Below are 17,475 nucleotides of genomic sequence, written 5' to 3'. Positions count from 1 at the left end.
ATATCCCATTTTCACTGTTTCCTCTCCGTTTCTTATGCCGAGAAACGTGTCCAGGTTTTTATCACATGCATTGATTATAATAACTCTATACTGGCAGGTGCCCCTTCAAATCTTACTGTATATCACAGCTCCAGTTAATTCAAAACTCTGCTGCAAGAGTCCTTACACATCCTGCTTTGCCTTGCTGGCTCGCTGTCTCATTGGATTGAGTATAAAAATTCTATTAATAACATCCAAAACTTTAAATGGCCTTGCGCCAGACTACATCAGTAACCTACTCCATTTTTATGCTTTGATATATGCTCTGTCCTCTGATTCTGGCTATCTTGTTGTGACCCACACTAACCTGCATTCTATGGGTGACAAGGCCTTCAGCTGAACAGGACCCAAGCTTTGTAATGACCTCCTGAAATGAATTAGATCAGCTGACTCCATTCATTCTTTTAAAAAACAACTTAAATCTCATATGTTCAGGAAGGCTTTTAACTTAACCTAACATTCTCAACTTCTTTCAAGTAACCTCTCTGTCCATATACTCAGGATAATATGTGTGTGCTATATTACAAATTATGTGATTTGATCAGGCATTTATTTTAGTACTGAATTTAGTATTATACTCTGCTTTATACTTTCTTTTATTCTGTTTAAAGCTTTGTATTGTCCTGTATTTATTTGTTTATTGTTCTATGCAGAAAATATTTCTATCTTAAACACATTCAACATGGGAAATGTGCTATATAAATAAAATATATTATTATAGTTTCTAGGACAAATTAATCTTCTAAAACAAGTCTGCAAGAATCTGACTGGGACTATTGAGATTTGCTTGTAATTTTCTGATTTTTCTTTTAATATTATCTCTACTTCTTGTTGAATGCAAAGGGTCTGTTATTTATTTTGGAAAATGAATACATACCCCCAACCATGAAAGAAAGAAAATCAAATGCATAAAAGGCAATGAACATTAGAAAAATCTAGATGAGAACAAGCCACTCAGCACAACAAAGCTCACCAGTCCTAATCACCTATTTTTGAAAGTCTTACTGTCTCTGTTTCATCTTGCCTGAAGAAGTGACCTGAGTTGCCTCGAGAGCCTGCATATTGTAATCTTTTTAGTTAGCCAATAAAAGGTATCATTTTGCTTGACTTTTCACTAGCTTTCAGGAAAAAGCTAAATCAGTTTTAATAGCTACACTTTAAAGACAGTGAAATGATAAGTATTAAAACCCAGAAGATGATCAACACTCTATTCGCCCCCCCCCCAAATCAAATAAAAGGCTGTGGTACTAATTTAAACAAAATGAACAAAATATATGCTTGATCCTGAAAGGTTGCTTTGCAACTAACTTTTTTTCAGCAGTGTATTTACTTACAATGCTAAAAGTGCAAGCAATTTTAGGATTTCAATAACATTCCTTGGCAATCAGTTCATCATCATCATCAACATTACTTCACTTTTACTGTGACTGTAGCAGAACCAGTATGTGTCTGGGCCTAAATGCAAGTCTTCTCTCACTGGATGGTTGTGTTTGCTACACACATAATGAAGATATTCATTGGTGAATCCTAAGTATATGCTCATACAGAATTATCTGGCTCCTCACTTGAGCCACAGAAGGTAAAGTTCTACTTCAACATCATACTTCTAGCTTTAAACATTACTATGCTATCATACTTAATATTGCCAATAATCATATAAATTTTTCGGGCAGTACAGAGCTGGCAGTAGTTAGCTAAACTGTCTGTGAAAATCAATTAAAAAGGTAAATATTATGAGTTACTTACCAAATAAAGAAGGAAAGTATGAAGACCAGTCCCAAGACCAACAGAGGACAAAATGCCTAAGCCTACCCAGTAGGCACACCATAGAAATTTCTTCTCTACAAACTGCACAAACTGCAAAATAATGTACAACATATACTCTGTTTTAGGGAAGTCAAACAGAAAGGAAACAATGTTTATTAGTACTATATAACAAGACTGCAATATTAAACAAAACCCTTGAATGTCAGAATCTGTAAGATTGTTTGGGAGGAAAGGAGGTTTGTGGTAGATATATAAAAAGGTACTTATTCCTTTGAAATTAAGTTGCTAACAATGTTTTCACAATTAATGGCCTTAGATTTTATTAATTACAAAATCAATGAAAACATTTTTTAATAATGGTCTATAAAAATTGTGCACTAAAACAAATGGAAAATGTTCAACATTTGTCAACTTGAAATAAAAAAACCAGAAATAAATACATTTAAAAAGAGATTTTTTTGGATTTGTAATTCCAATTCTAAATTCTGGAGATTTAATTTACACTTATCTGTCTGTACATGTATAGAATGTACGTCTGTATACCAGTGTAATATTGTTTGGGTAAAAAAAAAAAAAGGTTGTTCGCCAAAAGTACAAGTCCACACCACTTAAGGCATTTCAGATCTTTCTTCATTTGATTTTTTATTACAGCTTATTTTAAAAAACAATGCTGACCACAGCCCCCATCTTTGGTTTAGGGTGGTCTGATTTATAAAACCTGTGTATGCACAAAAAAAGGCGTGAAACATGCACATGCAACATTCAATTAAAAAAGTTAAGATTTATAAAAAAGAAAACTTAACAGAAGAAGGGCGGGCACAGTGGGTAGCGCTGCTGCCTCACAGTAAGGAGACCTGGGTTCACTTCCCGGGTACTCCCTGTGTGGAGTTTGCATGTTCTCCTCGTGTCTGCATTGGTTTCCTCTGGGTACTCTGCTTTCCTCCCACAGTGTAAAGACATGCAGTTTAGGTGCATTGGCGATTCTAAATTGTCCCTAGTGTGTGTTTGGTGTGTGGGTGTGTGTGTGCACACTCTATGGTGGGCTGGTGCCCTGCCCGGGGTTTGTTTCCTGCCTTGAGCCCTGTGTTGGCTGGGATTGGTGCCAGCAGACTCCAGTGACCCTGTAGTTAGGATATAGCGGGTTTAATAATGGATGGATGGATTAACAGGAGAACTTGTCTATATTAACAGCAACTCTGACCCATGCACAGAAAGCATTTCGGAGAATCTGGGAAATGACAACATCTTTAATCAAGTTGGGAAATGCAACCAAACCAGCTAAATAACGACTCATGACTATAATAATGTATACACCAAGCAGTTAATGTGCACTGATGTGACAAATATTTTAAACCTCAAAATTTATTAAAATGATGTATAGATGCTATTTTATATCCATTTTAAATGAGGGCCAATACTGCATAATTGAAATGAAGAACTTTTTTGGTTTTACATCAGTTTATATTGGCTTCCTGTTGTCGCCTCTCAAGGAACTGGTTGACAGATTAGGAATATCTCAGTCATGCATCAGCTCCATCATACCCACTGTGCTGGAAGCCATTAACTGACTCACAAGGCACTACCTTTAGATTTCATATGGTGTGTGTCTACATACATGAACTGTTTTTGGTCACATAAAAAGGAAATGTGCAGCAGTACCCGGTTTTTCTAATGTAATCTGAGCAATTGACTGTACTCATATTGCAAACTGGTTATGGGAGTTGGAACAATGCCTTTCCTGGCAGTCCTGGGCACAGGGCACGAAAAGCCATGGACAGGGCCTCAAAGCTAATCACACACACCCCACAAAAACACCTAAATCAGTGCTTCTAAGACACCTTTGGGTTGCAGGTGGCCGTTGCTATATTGTGAGCCCAAGACCTGTTTACTCAATCCAATGTGGCAGAATGATCCTTTGGATGTTCTGATACCAACTTAGGCTCAGTTTTTAGCATACTAGCCATGGCAAAACAGAACAACCGATTCCCCATTCTGGCCCCCTAAAAAAGGTTTCTAGTATTTTGCCTCTTTTTATTTATTTTTTTAATTAATTTTGCCTGGTTTACATAAATATTATGGCACACTAAATGACTATGTATAAAACTTGCAAGTTCAAACTGCTCCAAAACACCATTCTTAACCAATCAGGACTTTCTGGACTGGGAAATCTTTCTGCCTTTGATCCTCCTATCCACAAATGATTATTGCATTTCAATTGCCCCGCTTGCTTTTTTTTTTTTTAAACAAAAAGCAAAAATTGTATTTATTCAATAGAATATACTTTAAACCTTTAAAAAGTTACAAATAAAAGAAAGAGAAAAAAATACCATATTAAAGAATCCTTATAAAAATAAAACTTATAAGATATAGTTCATGATCAATAAATATACCTTTTGATGAGCTCCTTCAATGTAGTATGCAGATGTAACTATTAGAAATATTGCTGCAAAGGTGCAAACCATCCCTCTGCGCTTGTGCAACCTGGAAGTTAAAGCCTTGATTAATAAACAATAAAGTATATAATTATGCCTGAAAAGAAAATGTCTGCCAAAGAAATTCTGGAAGACAAAAGAGTAGAAAGTTGCCAGGAACTATGACTGGATGATAGGTACCTCAGAAAAAAAATCAAATATATAAGCAATGTGCAAGTTGAAAACTAATGTATATGAAAACACATTTTGGAAAAATATTATGCTTAAGATACACCAGCAGACTGAATGCATTTCCTGTGCAGCACTAATAGAAAATAACATTTTTAAATGAACTAAAAATGCAATCCCTTTAGTACAATGTATCTTGTTTTATACTGATGATCAGAAAATATAGTTAGAAAATATGAATACTCAAAAGACAAAAATCTCCTGGATGGGTACATTATAAAATGACATGAAACTTTTATAATATTTCAATGAATACTTATGGATTTACTTCTTTATTGTTACGGTTTTCTACCACATTCCAAAATGAAAAAGTTAGTATGAAAAGACTGCCACTTCATACAAGACTAATTCCTTTTCTATAATGCACTATATACATATTAGGATAAATGTAAGTAAATTAAGAGCGATTTTTATCTGAATTATATTAGAGTTCAGCAAACTCTAAACTGGTGTTTTTTAAATCTATACATATAAAGCAGAGTTGGGACCCGAGAGACTGTGTTTGTGTGGGGACTGAGAGTTAAGGCGGGTGGGGGAGTCACGTCATCATCTCCCCTCCCATTCACCTTATTTCATTCACTTCATTTTGCTCCGAGCTGAGCTCCGCAGCGGACAAGGTCTTGCCGTTCTTTTTCCTTAGTGTTTAGTCCTCTCTCCTTTACTGATTTACTGTTTACTAGACACAGTACTTACTCAATAGTATTTTTTCCTTTAGTGTTTCTACTTAATGTTTCTTAGTGTTTAGTAGACGCGGTGTGCTGGTGTTCCCGGCGGTGTTGCAGTTTACTGTTACTTTCTACTTCGTTTTTGTACTTTAGTGTTTAGTACACTTTTTCTTCATCTCATTTACTGTTGCTCCTGGCGGTGTTGCCATTTTTCCCGTTTCTATTTTTTATGTAGCATGTTCACAAATTAGTCATAGAGAAAATTTATATATTTTGGCTCCAGGAGGACAAACCAAAAATGTTGTATATAAAGAAGCTCTATAAGTCGCATGTAGATACATACAGTGCATCCAGAAAGTATTTACAGCGCATCACTTTTTCCACATTTTGCGATGTTACAGCCTTATTCCAAAATGGATTAAATTCATTTTTTTCCTCAGAATTCTACACACAACACCCCATAATGACAACGTGAAAAAAAGTTTACTTAAGGTTTTTGCAAATTTATTAAAAATAAAAAAAACTGAGAAATCACATGTACATAGGTATTCACAGCCTTTGCTCAATACTTTGTCGATGCACCTTTGGCAGCAATTACAGCCTCAAGTCTTTTTGAATATGATGCCACAAGCTTGGCACACCTATCCTTGGCCAGTTTCGCCCATTCCTCTTTGCAGCACCTCTCAAGCTCCATCAGGTTGGATGGGAAGCATTGGTGCACAGCCATTTTAAGATCTCTCCAGAGATGTTTAATCGGATTCAAGTCTGGGCTCTGGCTGTGCCACTCAAGTACAATCACAGAGTTGTCCTGAAGCCACTCTGTTGATATCTTGGCTATGTGTTTAGGGTCGTTGTCCTGCTGAAAGATGAACCGTCGCCCTAGTCTGAGGTCAAGAGCGCTCTGGAGCAGGTTTTCATCCAGGATGTCTCTGTACAATGCTGCAGTCATATTTCCCTTTATCCTGACTAGTCTCCCAGTTCCTGCTGCTGAAAAACACCCCCACAGCATGATGCTGCCACCACCATGCTTTACTGTAGGGATGGTATTGGCCTGGTGATGAGCAGTGCCTGATTTCCTCCAAACGTGACGCCCTGCATTCACACCAAAGAGTTCAATCTTTGTCTCATCAGACCAGAGAATTTTGTTTCTCATGGTCTGAGAGTCCTTCAGGTGTCTTTTGGCAAACTCCAAGTGGGCTGCCATTTGCCTTTTACTAAGGAGTGGCTTCCGTCTGGCCACTCTACCATACAGGCCTGATTGGTGGATTGCTGCAGAGATGGTTGTCCTTCTGGAAGGTTCTCCTCACTCCACAAAGGACCTCTGGAGCTCTGACAGAGTGACCATCGGGTTCTTGGTCACCTCCCTGACTAAGGCCCTTCGCCCCCGTTCGCTCAGTTTAGATGACCGGCCAGCTCTAGGAAGAGTCCTGGTGGTTTCGAACTTCTTCCACTTACGAATGATGGAGGCCACTGTGCTCATTGGGCCCTTCAAAGCAGCAGAAATTTCTGTAACCTTCCCCAGATTTGTGCCTTGCCTTGAGACAATCCTGTCTCAGAGGTCTACAGACAATTCCTTTGACTTCATGCTTGGTTTGTGCTCTGACATGAACTGTCAACTGTGGGACCTTACATAGACAGGTGTGTGCCTTTCCAAATCATGTCCAATCAACTGAGTTTACCACAGGTGGACTCCAATTAAGCTGCAGAAACATCTCAAGGATGATCAGGGGAAACAGGATGCACCTGAGCTCAATTTTGAGCTTCATGGCAAAGGCTGTGAATACTTATGTACATGTGCTTTCTCAATTTTTTTATTTTTAATAAATTTGCAAAAACCTCAAGTAAACTTTTTTCAGTTTGTCATTATGGGGTGTTGTGTGTAGAATTCTGAGGAAAAAAATGAATTGAATCCATTTTGGAATAAGGCTATAACATCGCAAAATGTGGAAAAAGTGGTGCGCTGTAAATACTTTCCGGATGCACTCTAATTATTCCAACTACAGCGACTGCAGCAAAGCGAACGCGGTCTGCTAGTATATGAAATAAAAGATTTAACAATGTATTGTATAGCATTAAAATACTTCATGCTTTCTTTCCAAAAAGTACCGAGGGGGTGCACTAGGCAGGGCCCAATGGGAAAAGACTCATTGGAGAGATTATCTCGTTCACTTGGCCTGGGAGCAACAGTTAATTTCCCAGAAGTTGCTGGAGGAAGTTTTAAGTACAGTAAATGTTGGAATAGAGTAGTCCACCTGAGTGTGTTGCAACTGAGATCCATATAAGGGACAGGTTGAGTAAAAATGATGATAGTATGAAGTATCTATTCCCAGAAGTATTCAACTGATGTTCAGATTAACTCAAATGTTGTGGACTCTGTAAGTCCAAGTTTCATTTTTTTCTTACCAATCTGTTATCTAAGTTAACTATTTAAACTCTCGCTCCACATTCAAAGTACTTTGACCTCCAATGTCAGTTCCTCCACGTTTGCTGAACTCTGGATATGAGTGACTTCATCATTTGCAACCACACACACCCTTATGATGAAAGACACCTCCAAACACATTGTAAATCGAAATAAAATAAACAGGTGATTTATAGTGATTCATTTTTCTGCTATAGTATTTAAAACATTATAAATCTAGAAGCCAAAACAACATTTGTAATTTTCAATTGGGCAAATATGTTTTAGACTTAGAATCCACTGTGGCAGACCTTCTTGAAGTCTTCCTTTTGAACTTAAATAATTAATCACTTAAACTCCTTCAAGGAAAGTTTCTCTGACTCTGTTTTGCTTAAAAAATCTCGAATGCTTCTTTGTACACAGTGCAAATTAATAACTAAAACACATACACAGAACAAAAGTAGCAGTCTACCTTTACTGCTCACCAGCGTAATCTCTTGTAAGCCTTTAGTGCAACTTTCCGTATTATCTGTTATCTGGGGCAAAAATACCGTATTAGGTGTAAACACAACCAATTAAATACCAGTGGGTTTACAGGATGGCTAACTTGGGAATTATTCATAATGCATATGTGAAAAGGTCAGTGACACCAAAAAATAAGTCACCTATACTAATAATACAAATTAGGACTGACAATATGTAGTGAAATTGATAATGCAATAATACTGACCCAGAATTTGATATATTTTGATATGTCCTCAAACCAACTTGAATTTTAAAGACCAGCACTATGTAGATGCATATATGTATTTTTTCCCATACAGCGCCCAAACAAGTACAGGTATAACAGGTATATTTTAGCACAATAACATTATGAGGTATTTATGAAGGATGCTGGTTTAGTTTTTTTTTTTTAAATATATTTCATGAAAAGTTGTGCCTCAAAGAAACAGCTCAAAAACTATTTTTCCTCAATCACGTTTGTTTTACAACTCCTCTACTTATTTATGAGTTTTAATTGTATGTTCAACACCAACACTGCTTTGCTGCTATCTGTATCTGCCAGTGAACACTATTCTACATTCGTCTCCGACTTTTTTATAGAAGGAAACATAAAACTCTTAATTCATTAAAGTGCTGAGAAATCATGACACATGTATGTTTTATGACATTGTTATTTCTAATGGTTACAAACTATGTATTTGCATATATGTGACCTGCCATGTCTTTAGCAGTATGTATGATGCATTTGGGTATTGGGTTTATAACATTCACTAGAGTAGCACTAGTATAAATACTTGTGGTCAGGCAACTCTTATTTTGCATCCAGTATCTTTCTCAACAGTACAGATAAGTACTTTATAGGGCTAATACCAGGGAAAAATCTATATGGGGGCACTTAAAATTCTTATGAGGGTGGTGACACTTCTGCCATTGCAACTACCCGTCAAAACTTTAAATTCACTTTAAATGCCAATAAACAGCAAAGTTTAATTTTTTCACTATAAATTCACATAGGTTTTTATTTCATTTAATTGGTATCCTATTACTAACCTCTCCTCAAAAAGTAGTATGATGAATATCTTCCTCCAGTACCCTTAACAGTTTCATATATCACCAAGACAACACATTTATAAATGTTATTGCAAAATGATCACACCATACATGGACACTCACTATTGTAATTACTGTAGGAAGCTCAATTTATTTGCTAAAAACAAAAACAAAATGGGCAGTAATGTAGTTTATCCCATAACTGTTGCTTGAATAATGATTAAAAAATAAATAAATAAATAAAAAAAATATTTCAGAAAAAAAAACCCACTTGTATCATTTCAGTACAGAGAGGATATACAGTACAATGAAATGGACGGTTGAGGGCTTATACTGCGTGGATGTGTGACTTTACATGTGAATTAGTGGTTAGTATACTTATTTGACCACTGATCAAGTACTTTTAGAGTGCAACCTAACTAAGCTAAAGTTTTTAAAACAGTAACTGTCATCTTGTTCCACTTGCTGCTTGTCTGCTCATAGAGTATGTAGGGGGAACATTTTATGGAAGTTTGCTTAGTAGGGACTCATTTTGCTGGTGAGGAGGAAGGATACACAGCAGAAGCCACATGTGCCTGATTGACCTCCACATGCTGTGCCGTGTTTTATCTTTACATGTTGAACTGTTTTGCACTACAGTTCCTCAGCAAAACCAAAGAATTTCCAAACAGCAGAACTTCACTACTTGTTCTAGTTGCAGAAGCCACAACTGAAAAAGCAGTGAAAGTTTTGCAGGTTTTACTTAGCACACAAAGAAGTTGAACATCACAATATTGACTATGGTATATACTTTTACTTATATGTCAAATCGAAAATTCAATATTTTACCTAGTCTTAATACAAATATGAGGAAAGTAACCCTGGTCATGCTATCCTTTCCAAACTTGTAAGAATAATAAAAAAAAAAACATAATCAAAACACATTCAGTAAAACAAAAAAAATGCATGTAAAAATTCAAAGTGAATTAGTACCCACTTTAAAGTCCAGTCCTTTGCATCTAGGAGCAGTTCAAAAAAGAAATACTGCAATGTGGTTATGGGATGTTTCCAGAGGACGAGTGCTTGCCTCTCTTCTTTGTCCCTTTGCTTCCTCTCTCTTAAACACGAAGAATCTAAAGCAGAAAACACATCAACTCAGTGTTACTAAGTTGGAAATACGAATTGAACATTATTTTCTATTTTCAATTTGCTTATATGTCCTTACAGAATCCACTCTTTCATATATAATTGTGCAGAAAGAGGCCTCTAAACAAATTAGAACAAATATATGTTTTTGAACATCTGTATATAGCTGCAAACCTTTTTTGCTCCTACATACCCACAAAACTTCCATTCTGTTGCTCCTTGGTTATCCCTACACGTCTTTGTGGTATCTCGCAGTCAGCTGCATTTTCAGCCATCTCATTTAGAGGTTAAGGGACCAGGATACCTGAAAAACAGGAAAAAAAAAATAAAAATCACAATTCACTGGGTTTTAAGACATATAAAAACCTAATGATTGCAGACCTAAAAATTCAATATAATCTACCAACTACAAATTCACTATGAAGTTTATCCTGAGTGGCTATACTGTATATCATCCTGGTAAAGTAGTTCAACTCAGGTGTGCAAAGCACTACAAAGGGTGGCAAAGACAGCATAAAACATTCATAGCACACAACTCCTTTCTGTACCAGACATACAGTACCAGTCAAACGTTTGGGGTCACAGAAACAAACACCTTTTATTATCATGATACCATTAAAATAATTTAAAAATATAACCAAGGCATTAATAGTGTTTATCATAGCTACCACTGCTTAAAATGACAGATTTTTAATTTATTATTCACATATGGCTATAAAGCCCCATTTTCAGTAGAAATTTTTAGATTATCCTTAATTAGTCATGTCTATAAGCTAATTGGTTATTAGAGAAACTTTTGTAACTGCATTAGCACTACTGAAATCTTTATTGTATTCACTTGGGTTGCAAAGTACTGGCAATCCTGAAGTTCAGCTCCAAATTCAAAAATTGAACAGTAGTGTATATAATATACACTTAATCAAAAATGTATTCTGTTTAATTAAAGACTTCATTCATTCTGCAGAATTACTATTCTTCCAGCACTAAATCGTTATCACCTGCACACCAACTCAAACCCCTGGTACACTGATTTGTGGCTTCAAATAAATAAAAAGAAGGTATGTATTTTAGTACATTCTTGTTAATGGCACTGGAAAATGCATATCTGTTTTTCACATTGATCATATATGTAAGAAAGAATGTCACTATACTCTATATGCATGACTGTATTACTAGCATCAGTTTTTATTTCAGTATTACACTACATAAAAGCCAATTTTACTGATAACTACATGAGAATGCTTAGAGTGCATTTCTCATATGAAGTAAATGCATTTCAGCACTTTAGATCATCATAAAAAAACCTCTATCAGAGGTAAATTTACTATGGGGAGGTGATGTTGTAGGACTTACAGTATGTTCTCTGCTGTCTCTTTCCTTGGCCACCCTCCAATGCCACTGCTCACCAGATTTTCTATGGCTTCTACCGTGCAGCTCAACACATTCTCATTTACCTCATTCACTGCCAGCATACAGCACTAAATCCCCCTTGCATGCCATTTGAGGTCAGGGGCAACATGACTTCCCTCACATTTCCCAAGACTTGTCAGTGGCTAGGCAGTGGGTTTTTAGCAGTGGTGAAGAACTGCCTAGGCGCTTGCAGATAAGGGCTATCTATCCATGCTCAGCATCAGTTCCTTTCATGACCAGGTGCTCACTTCAAAATTTACTATATGGCAGTTTTTGACTTCAGCTTTTATCATTTTTATAATGTGCATTTCAATTTCTAATGATACTGCTTTACATTTTATATGCATTACTTCATATTAATATTCATATAAATACAGAATGCGTAAAATAATTAAGCACTCATTTTAAAAAAAAAAAAAACTTCTTGTTCTACAGTACATACAACATTAATGATAGATGAGTACTCCTTGTAAGAAAGTTGCAGTGAATACCACAGCACTCTAGATGACTGGTAGTGGAATTATGCATGTGCTACAGCAGGTTTAAAGTGAACATTTTTAAATACAGGAAATTTTTTTCTCTAAGGGATGTTGTTAACCATGGTATTACTGCATTGTCAAATATCTCCAACACAAACCATCGACTCACTGCCTTTGTCATGATCCTTTTAACAGAATGAGGCTGGCCTAAGACAGCTAAAATTTACACTTTAGAAAACCTAGTATGTAACAGAAATAGCTATAGATTTGTATTTATTAAACAATGTTTATCTTTGTTTCAAAATTATGTTTGAATTTAACATACTGCACACAGGAATCAAAGTTGAAATGTGCCCAAAAAGAATAAATGAAGTTTGAATCCAGTTTAAAATTTAGAATAAAGAACACAATGGGAACAAACTGAATTATATGCATTTTCTTATGTTTCATTTAATTAACTGTGCTGTATTCATTCTCTGTTGATTGTATTAGATGAGGGGTGATCAAAGAGTTTCTAGCCATAACCTGAAGGATATTTTCCATATTGCTCATTCGATAAATGGCCAAAGATGATCTCTGGTTTGGGTTCGCTTCCCACGTCCTCCCTGTGTGGAGTTTGCATGTTATCCCAGTGTCTGCGTGGGTTTCCTCCCACGGTCCAAAGACATGCAGGTTAGGTGCATTGGCAATCCTAAATTGTGCTTGGTGTGTGGGTGTGTGTGCCCTACGGTGGGCTGGCACCCTGCCTGGGGTTTGTTCCTGCCTTGCGCCCTGTGCTGGCTGGGATTGGCTCCAGCAGACCCCCGTGACCCTGTGTTAGTATATAGTGGGTTGAACAATGACTGACTGACTGATCGATCTCTGGTTTATTAAAAACATGAGAATTACATGTTACTAGCATTTACAGTTTATAATTTATGCATCTTGATTCAGAAAAATCGGCAAATTCAAAAAACACAAAAATCAATTATTGTGTTGTCATTGAACGGTTTGGTGTATTGCATAATAACTCAGCAGAGGTTCTATTCAAAATACACAAGGACTAGTCATCTTTAATATGTCACAGTCAAGAGGCAGATGTAGAATGCCATGATGGCAAGATGTCACTGGAAGATTAACTAGGGGCCAGCTGGTCTTTAACATCAACAACAGAATAAAATGTTACCACCTTGGTGAGAATCATAATACAGAACTGAAGAGTGATGGCAGACACTACAAGGATTAGTTACTGATCAAGTGAATGCATTCTTCATGAACAATTAATTAAACATGAACAAATCTATATAGGTTGCCTATATAAATAAAGTATGGCCACATCCTTGGAGAATCTTGAAATTCTGAATTCAGACTATGAGAAATTAAAACAAACGTTCATAATTGAGAATTAAACTAGGATTCATCATTGTAACTCAGAGTCCAGACAGCAAACAGATAAAATGTAGGAATGGTGACTCTCCAAAACGAAAAAATTCAAGACCCAAGAGCACCAGCAGCACCATGCACACAATTATTTTATGATTTTGAGAGTATAATATTTATTAATTACAAATATGGGCAACATGATGTTATTTGGTGCTAGAAGTCAATCGGTTAAAACACTGAGAAAAGTTGCAAATGACCCTCCTTCTGTAATATGACAATGCTTCAGTTCAGACTATACCTGTTGCAAAGGCTACTCTGCCAAACTGTGACTGTGAAGAAATGCCCCACCTCATTCTCAAAAATGGCATGTGATGATATACTATGAGGTATAGAGTACCAATAATGTCTGAGAGTGATCTCTTTTTACCACATCTAATGCTTCATTGCTTCTACAATACAAGGAAATCAACTAAAAAAGTTCTACACCAGAACAAAAGATAGAGAGAGAGAGAGAGAGAATCTCTCTCTCTCTCAATTAAATTTAATTATACTGTACTGAAATGATAAATACTATATCTCTATTTTACAATGCTTAGCTTTCAAATAAGTTCAACAAAATTCAGATAAATCATGTGAACTCAGAACAACAGCAAGTAAATGTTTTTAGTTCAAAATATGGATCTTGGGGCTTTCAGAATGGACCGATTAGAAAGAAGAAAAGTTGGAATGTAAACGTATTCACATGTTGGGCCAAATCTACCCATTGACCAAATGTGTCCTGGACCACATGAGATTCTCAGATGTTGCTGACACAGCAGGAATACAAAGGAAGTTCTGGCAAGCTGGGCTACTGCATGAGAACGTTCCACAACCATCTTTGTTCGTTTGTTAATGGGAGCTACGGTGATGAACTCTGATAAATAATAAATGCAGATTATATCACACTCAGCTGCAGTATCATTTAACAAGGTTAATACTGTACTCTATTCTGATCTTTTTTTATTTTATTTCACAAGATGAGCTATATGACTGTAGTTCCCATAATCTATGCATAAAACAGGTTTACAGGCATCGCTATTTGTTCTTAGGCTAAACAGCTTTACATAGCCCAATGGATATAACACTATGATGGTGACCTGCTGATGGCTAAACTATGTTTGGTAGCAGGCTGTATTCATTGCTGATAAAGCTTGTCATTCTCTCTGTTTTACAGTACATTTCTTTGAAAAAGACTGCTATCAATATGGTAAGGGTAAAGCAGATTGAAACTATACGGTCAATAGCATAATAACTCAATTTGTAACTTTATGCCAATAGGCAAATGAATGGGAGCTTGTGGGACTCTAATCTCCAAATACTGAGTTATATAATATGATAGAATATGTTGAGCTTCAGTGATTATGGTAATGTTAACTTATTTTGACAAACTACTCAAATGGAAAATGTAGCTCATTTTTAGAACATTGTGAACTCCACCAAATTTCACCCATTTGCAAAAATGTTAAAAGTGAAGATGAAGAAGAGAGACTACATGCCGATTCTATTCTGCGGCTGCCTTTCCCACTCAGACCTCTCACCACCGGCTTAGTTGTCCACTTAAATCTGTACAATGTGAAATCAAGTGCACCTCCACTCCAGCAAACATACGCAAAACAGCAACATGGCCAACTTCAACAAATCAGAAGGCAGGAGAGAAGAAAAATGTGTTCAGTCATCTGACATTTTTGTAAATTAATTAAAAATAAATTGTAGCTAATTGATGGTATAAGTATTCACTTCCTTACTTTGACCCACTGCCATTACAAATTCTCCTCCCCGAGTCACAATCATTTGATTGGAGTCTGCTTTAGTGCAGCAGAGTTGTTTCTCATGTTTTCAGAATAAAAACATATGAAAAACTGCTGGAGATGGACAAGAGGTGATCTTACACAACCAAACTTTTGGGCCTTAATGCTCATCACTCTATTTGGTGCAAAAGTAACACAAAACATCACAATGGTATTGTCACAAATAATAAAGTTATTTGACTACTTTGATTAAAAAACACCTAATTGAGTAATCATAAAATAATTTAAGGCTAACAACAGAAAAAAATCATAAAGTATCGTCAATTTGAGAGCATTTCACTTTAAAAGATAACGCAGGTGTTTGCCAATACTGAGACACTAAATCAAAAGCTCATCACAGCACAACTGCTACATGGCAGAATCTTAAAAGGAAACCTCTAGGTTTCATCCAATACTCACCTGACTCCAAAAACCGAACTATGGCTAACTATGGGCAGTGTATACCTGTGATGCACTACTTAAATTGTTTTTTTTTTTTTTTCACTTAAAAAATCGGTTATGGATGTCAGTCAACTTCAGATATTTCCTCCTGTCTGTGTTTCATTCCCTTAGTTTAAACAATACAACAAATGTAGCCAAATACAGATCTCTTAACATGGAACAATGAATACTGTACATTGTAGCCTAGCGGGGAGGAGAAATAAAAAAAGGGCTACAGGAAATGTGTTAGGTTGTGCACTGGTACAAATCAACATTCTATTCACAACAGACCTAAAAAATCCAATGGCATGTGAACCCAGCTTGGTTACTTTCACAAGTATTATTTTCTATAGCCTCAAGAAATGACAATGGATGACTCAAAATCAGACTGAACAGAGTTCGCACAGCAGTACATGGATGGGTAAGGGAGAACATCTGAAAGCCTTGAAAAAGTACCTAGATATGCCTTTGTAACAAATAAAATAAAAAAAAACAAACACACACATGAAAGTCTACTGGTAACTCAGCCTGCTGGTTACAGACATGTTGGGATTTTTTTTATAACCTTGACAGTTTAAAATACTTTGTATTGTTGATACAAAGAGGGAGAATACTTTTTATTGCCACAGTAACATGCTGGTTTTTTTGCCACTTCATACTGCTCCTAAAAGACAACAAAACACTGGACTAGACCCATCAAAAAAGTAAAGTATAAGAGGGATGAATAATAAAAAAAAAAAAAAAAGATCTGGACAAGGAGAGAGAGAGAGAGAGAGAGAGAGAGAGAGAGAGAGTGTGAGTTTCTGGCCAAATGATGGCTATGATGTATATACTACTCAGATTTGGCAGTGCAAAAGATGCTGTGGCCTTTTAAAAAAGGTCAATGGGATTAGGTATACGATCAAAGTAGGAGCTTTGCCACTGTCGGCGTTTTCCCTTACCTACCACAATGGACTATACATGTAAATGCATCCTACATGTACAGACAGAGCTTAGCAATTTGGAGGGTACTCTGGAAAAAAGCAACAGCCAAGACAAAACTGACAACAAAATACCAGAGTTCTGAAAAAGAATTTAAATTGAATCTGTTTTGAAAGTAAATTATGCAAGAAGGAAGGATCCTTCACCCATTAGACAAGAACATTTACATTTATCAACTTTTTATGTGTTACACCCTATTGATTTTCTTCTCATCTATGCCCATTTATAAGGAATCTCACATGGCTAAAGTGTCACATAATGGAAAATAATGATAGAGCAAACACATATTAAAACCTATGAAAGTAAAAAGGTTAAAGCTAAACCTGCATTTCCATTTTCCTCTCAGAATTTGTACTCTCATACAATTGGAATGCTTACCATCTCAATAAGAGAAAAAAAGATATTAACTATGACCAGCTGTTAGCACCGTGTATCCACCCTACCCATAAGTCAGGCGTGACGTGTTCCAAACCAGCGCTCAACCACCACCCCATACAAGCGTGACAAAAATTCTGCTTCCCACTGCCAAGGACCACATTTCACTCACGATCCCTATATGTGCCCTCTTGTGTCAGCTATTAAGCAGACGTGTAGGTGGAGAGTAGGTTTTAAGGGGAAACCAAATGGGCCCTCTCTGTAACAATAAATATAATGTAAGCAAACTAAAGTGCTTCTGCAATAACAAAACACTGAGGGGACCACCATTTTAGTGACTAAATAAAAATGCACTGCACTATTTTAAACTAACTTAAGCCTACGTAAATC

At 36.3% G+C, this 17,475-nt stretch overlaps 1 protein-coding gene across 2 annotated transcripts in view; it reads right to left on the bottom strand.

The window, feature by feature from the left end:
* LOC120531531 (vacuole membrane protein 1-like) overlaps positions 1 to 17,475 on the bottom strand; it is a 126,928-nt gene that overhangs the window by 104,248 nt on the left and 5,205 nt on the right. For both annotated transcript variants that reach the window (XM_039757025.1, XM_039757026.1), the window contains exons 2-5: positions 10,405 to 10,515; positions 10,063 to 10,198; positions 4,197 to 4,287; positions 1,786 to 1,896 (exon numbers count right to left, since the gene is read on the bottom strand). In XM_039757025.1, the coding sequence (XP_039612959.1) occupies positions 1,786 to 1,896; positions 4,197 to 4,287; positions 10,063 to 10,198; positions 10,405 to 10,486 (420 nt within the window). In that variant the 5' untranslated portion in view covers positions 10,487 to 10,515. The remainder of the gene's footprint in view (positions 1 to 1,785; positions 1,897 to 4,196; positions 4,288 to 10,062; positions 10,199 to 10,404; positions 10,516 to 17,475) is intronic.

The sequence above is a fragment of the Polypterus senegalus genome, chromosome 6 (assembly GCF_016835505.1).
Source record: "Polypterus senegalus isolate Bchr_013 chromosome 6, ASM1683550v1, whole genome shotgun sequence".
In the NCBI taxonomy this organism is placed as follows: Eukaryota; Metazoa; Chordata; class Cladistia; order Polypteriformes; family Polypteridae; genus Polypterus; species Polypterus senegalus.
Note: the sequence above shows the minus strand (reverse complement) of the source record. Positions and strands in the feature narration are given on the sequence as shown.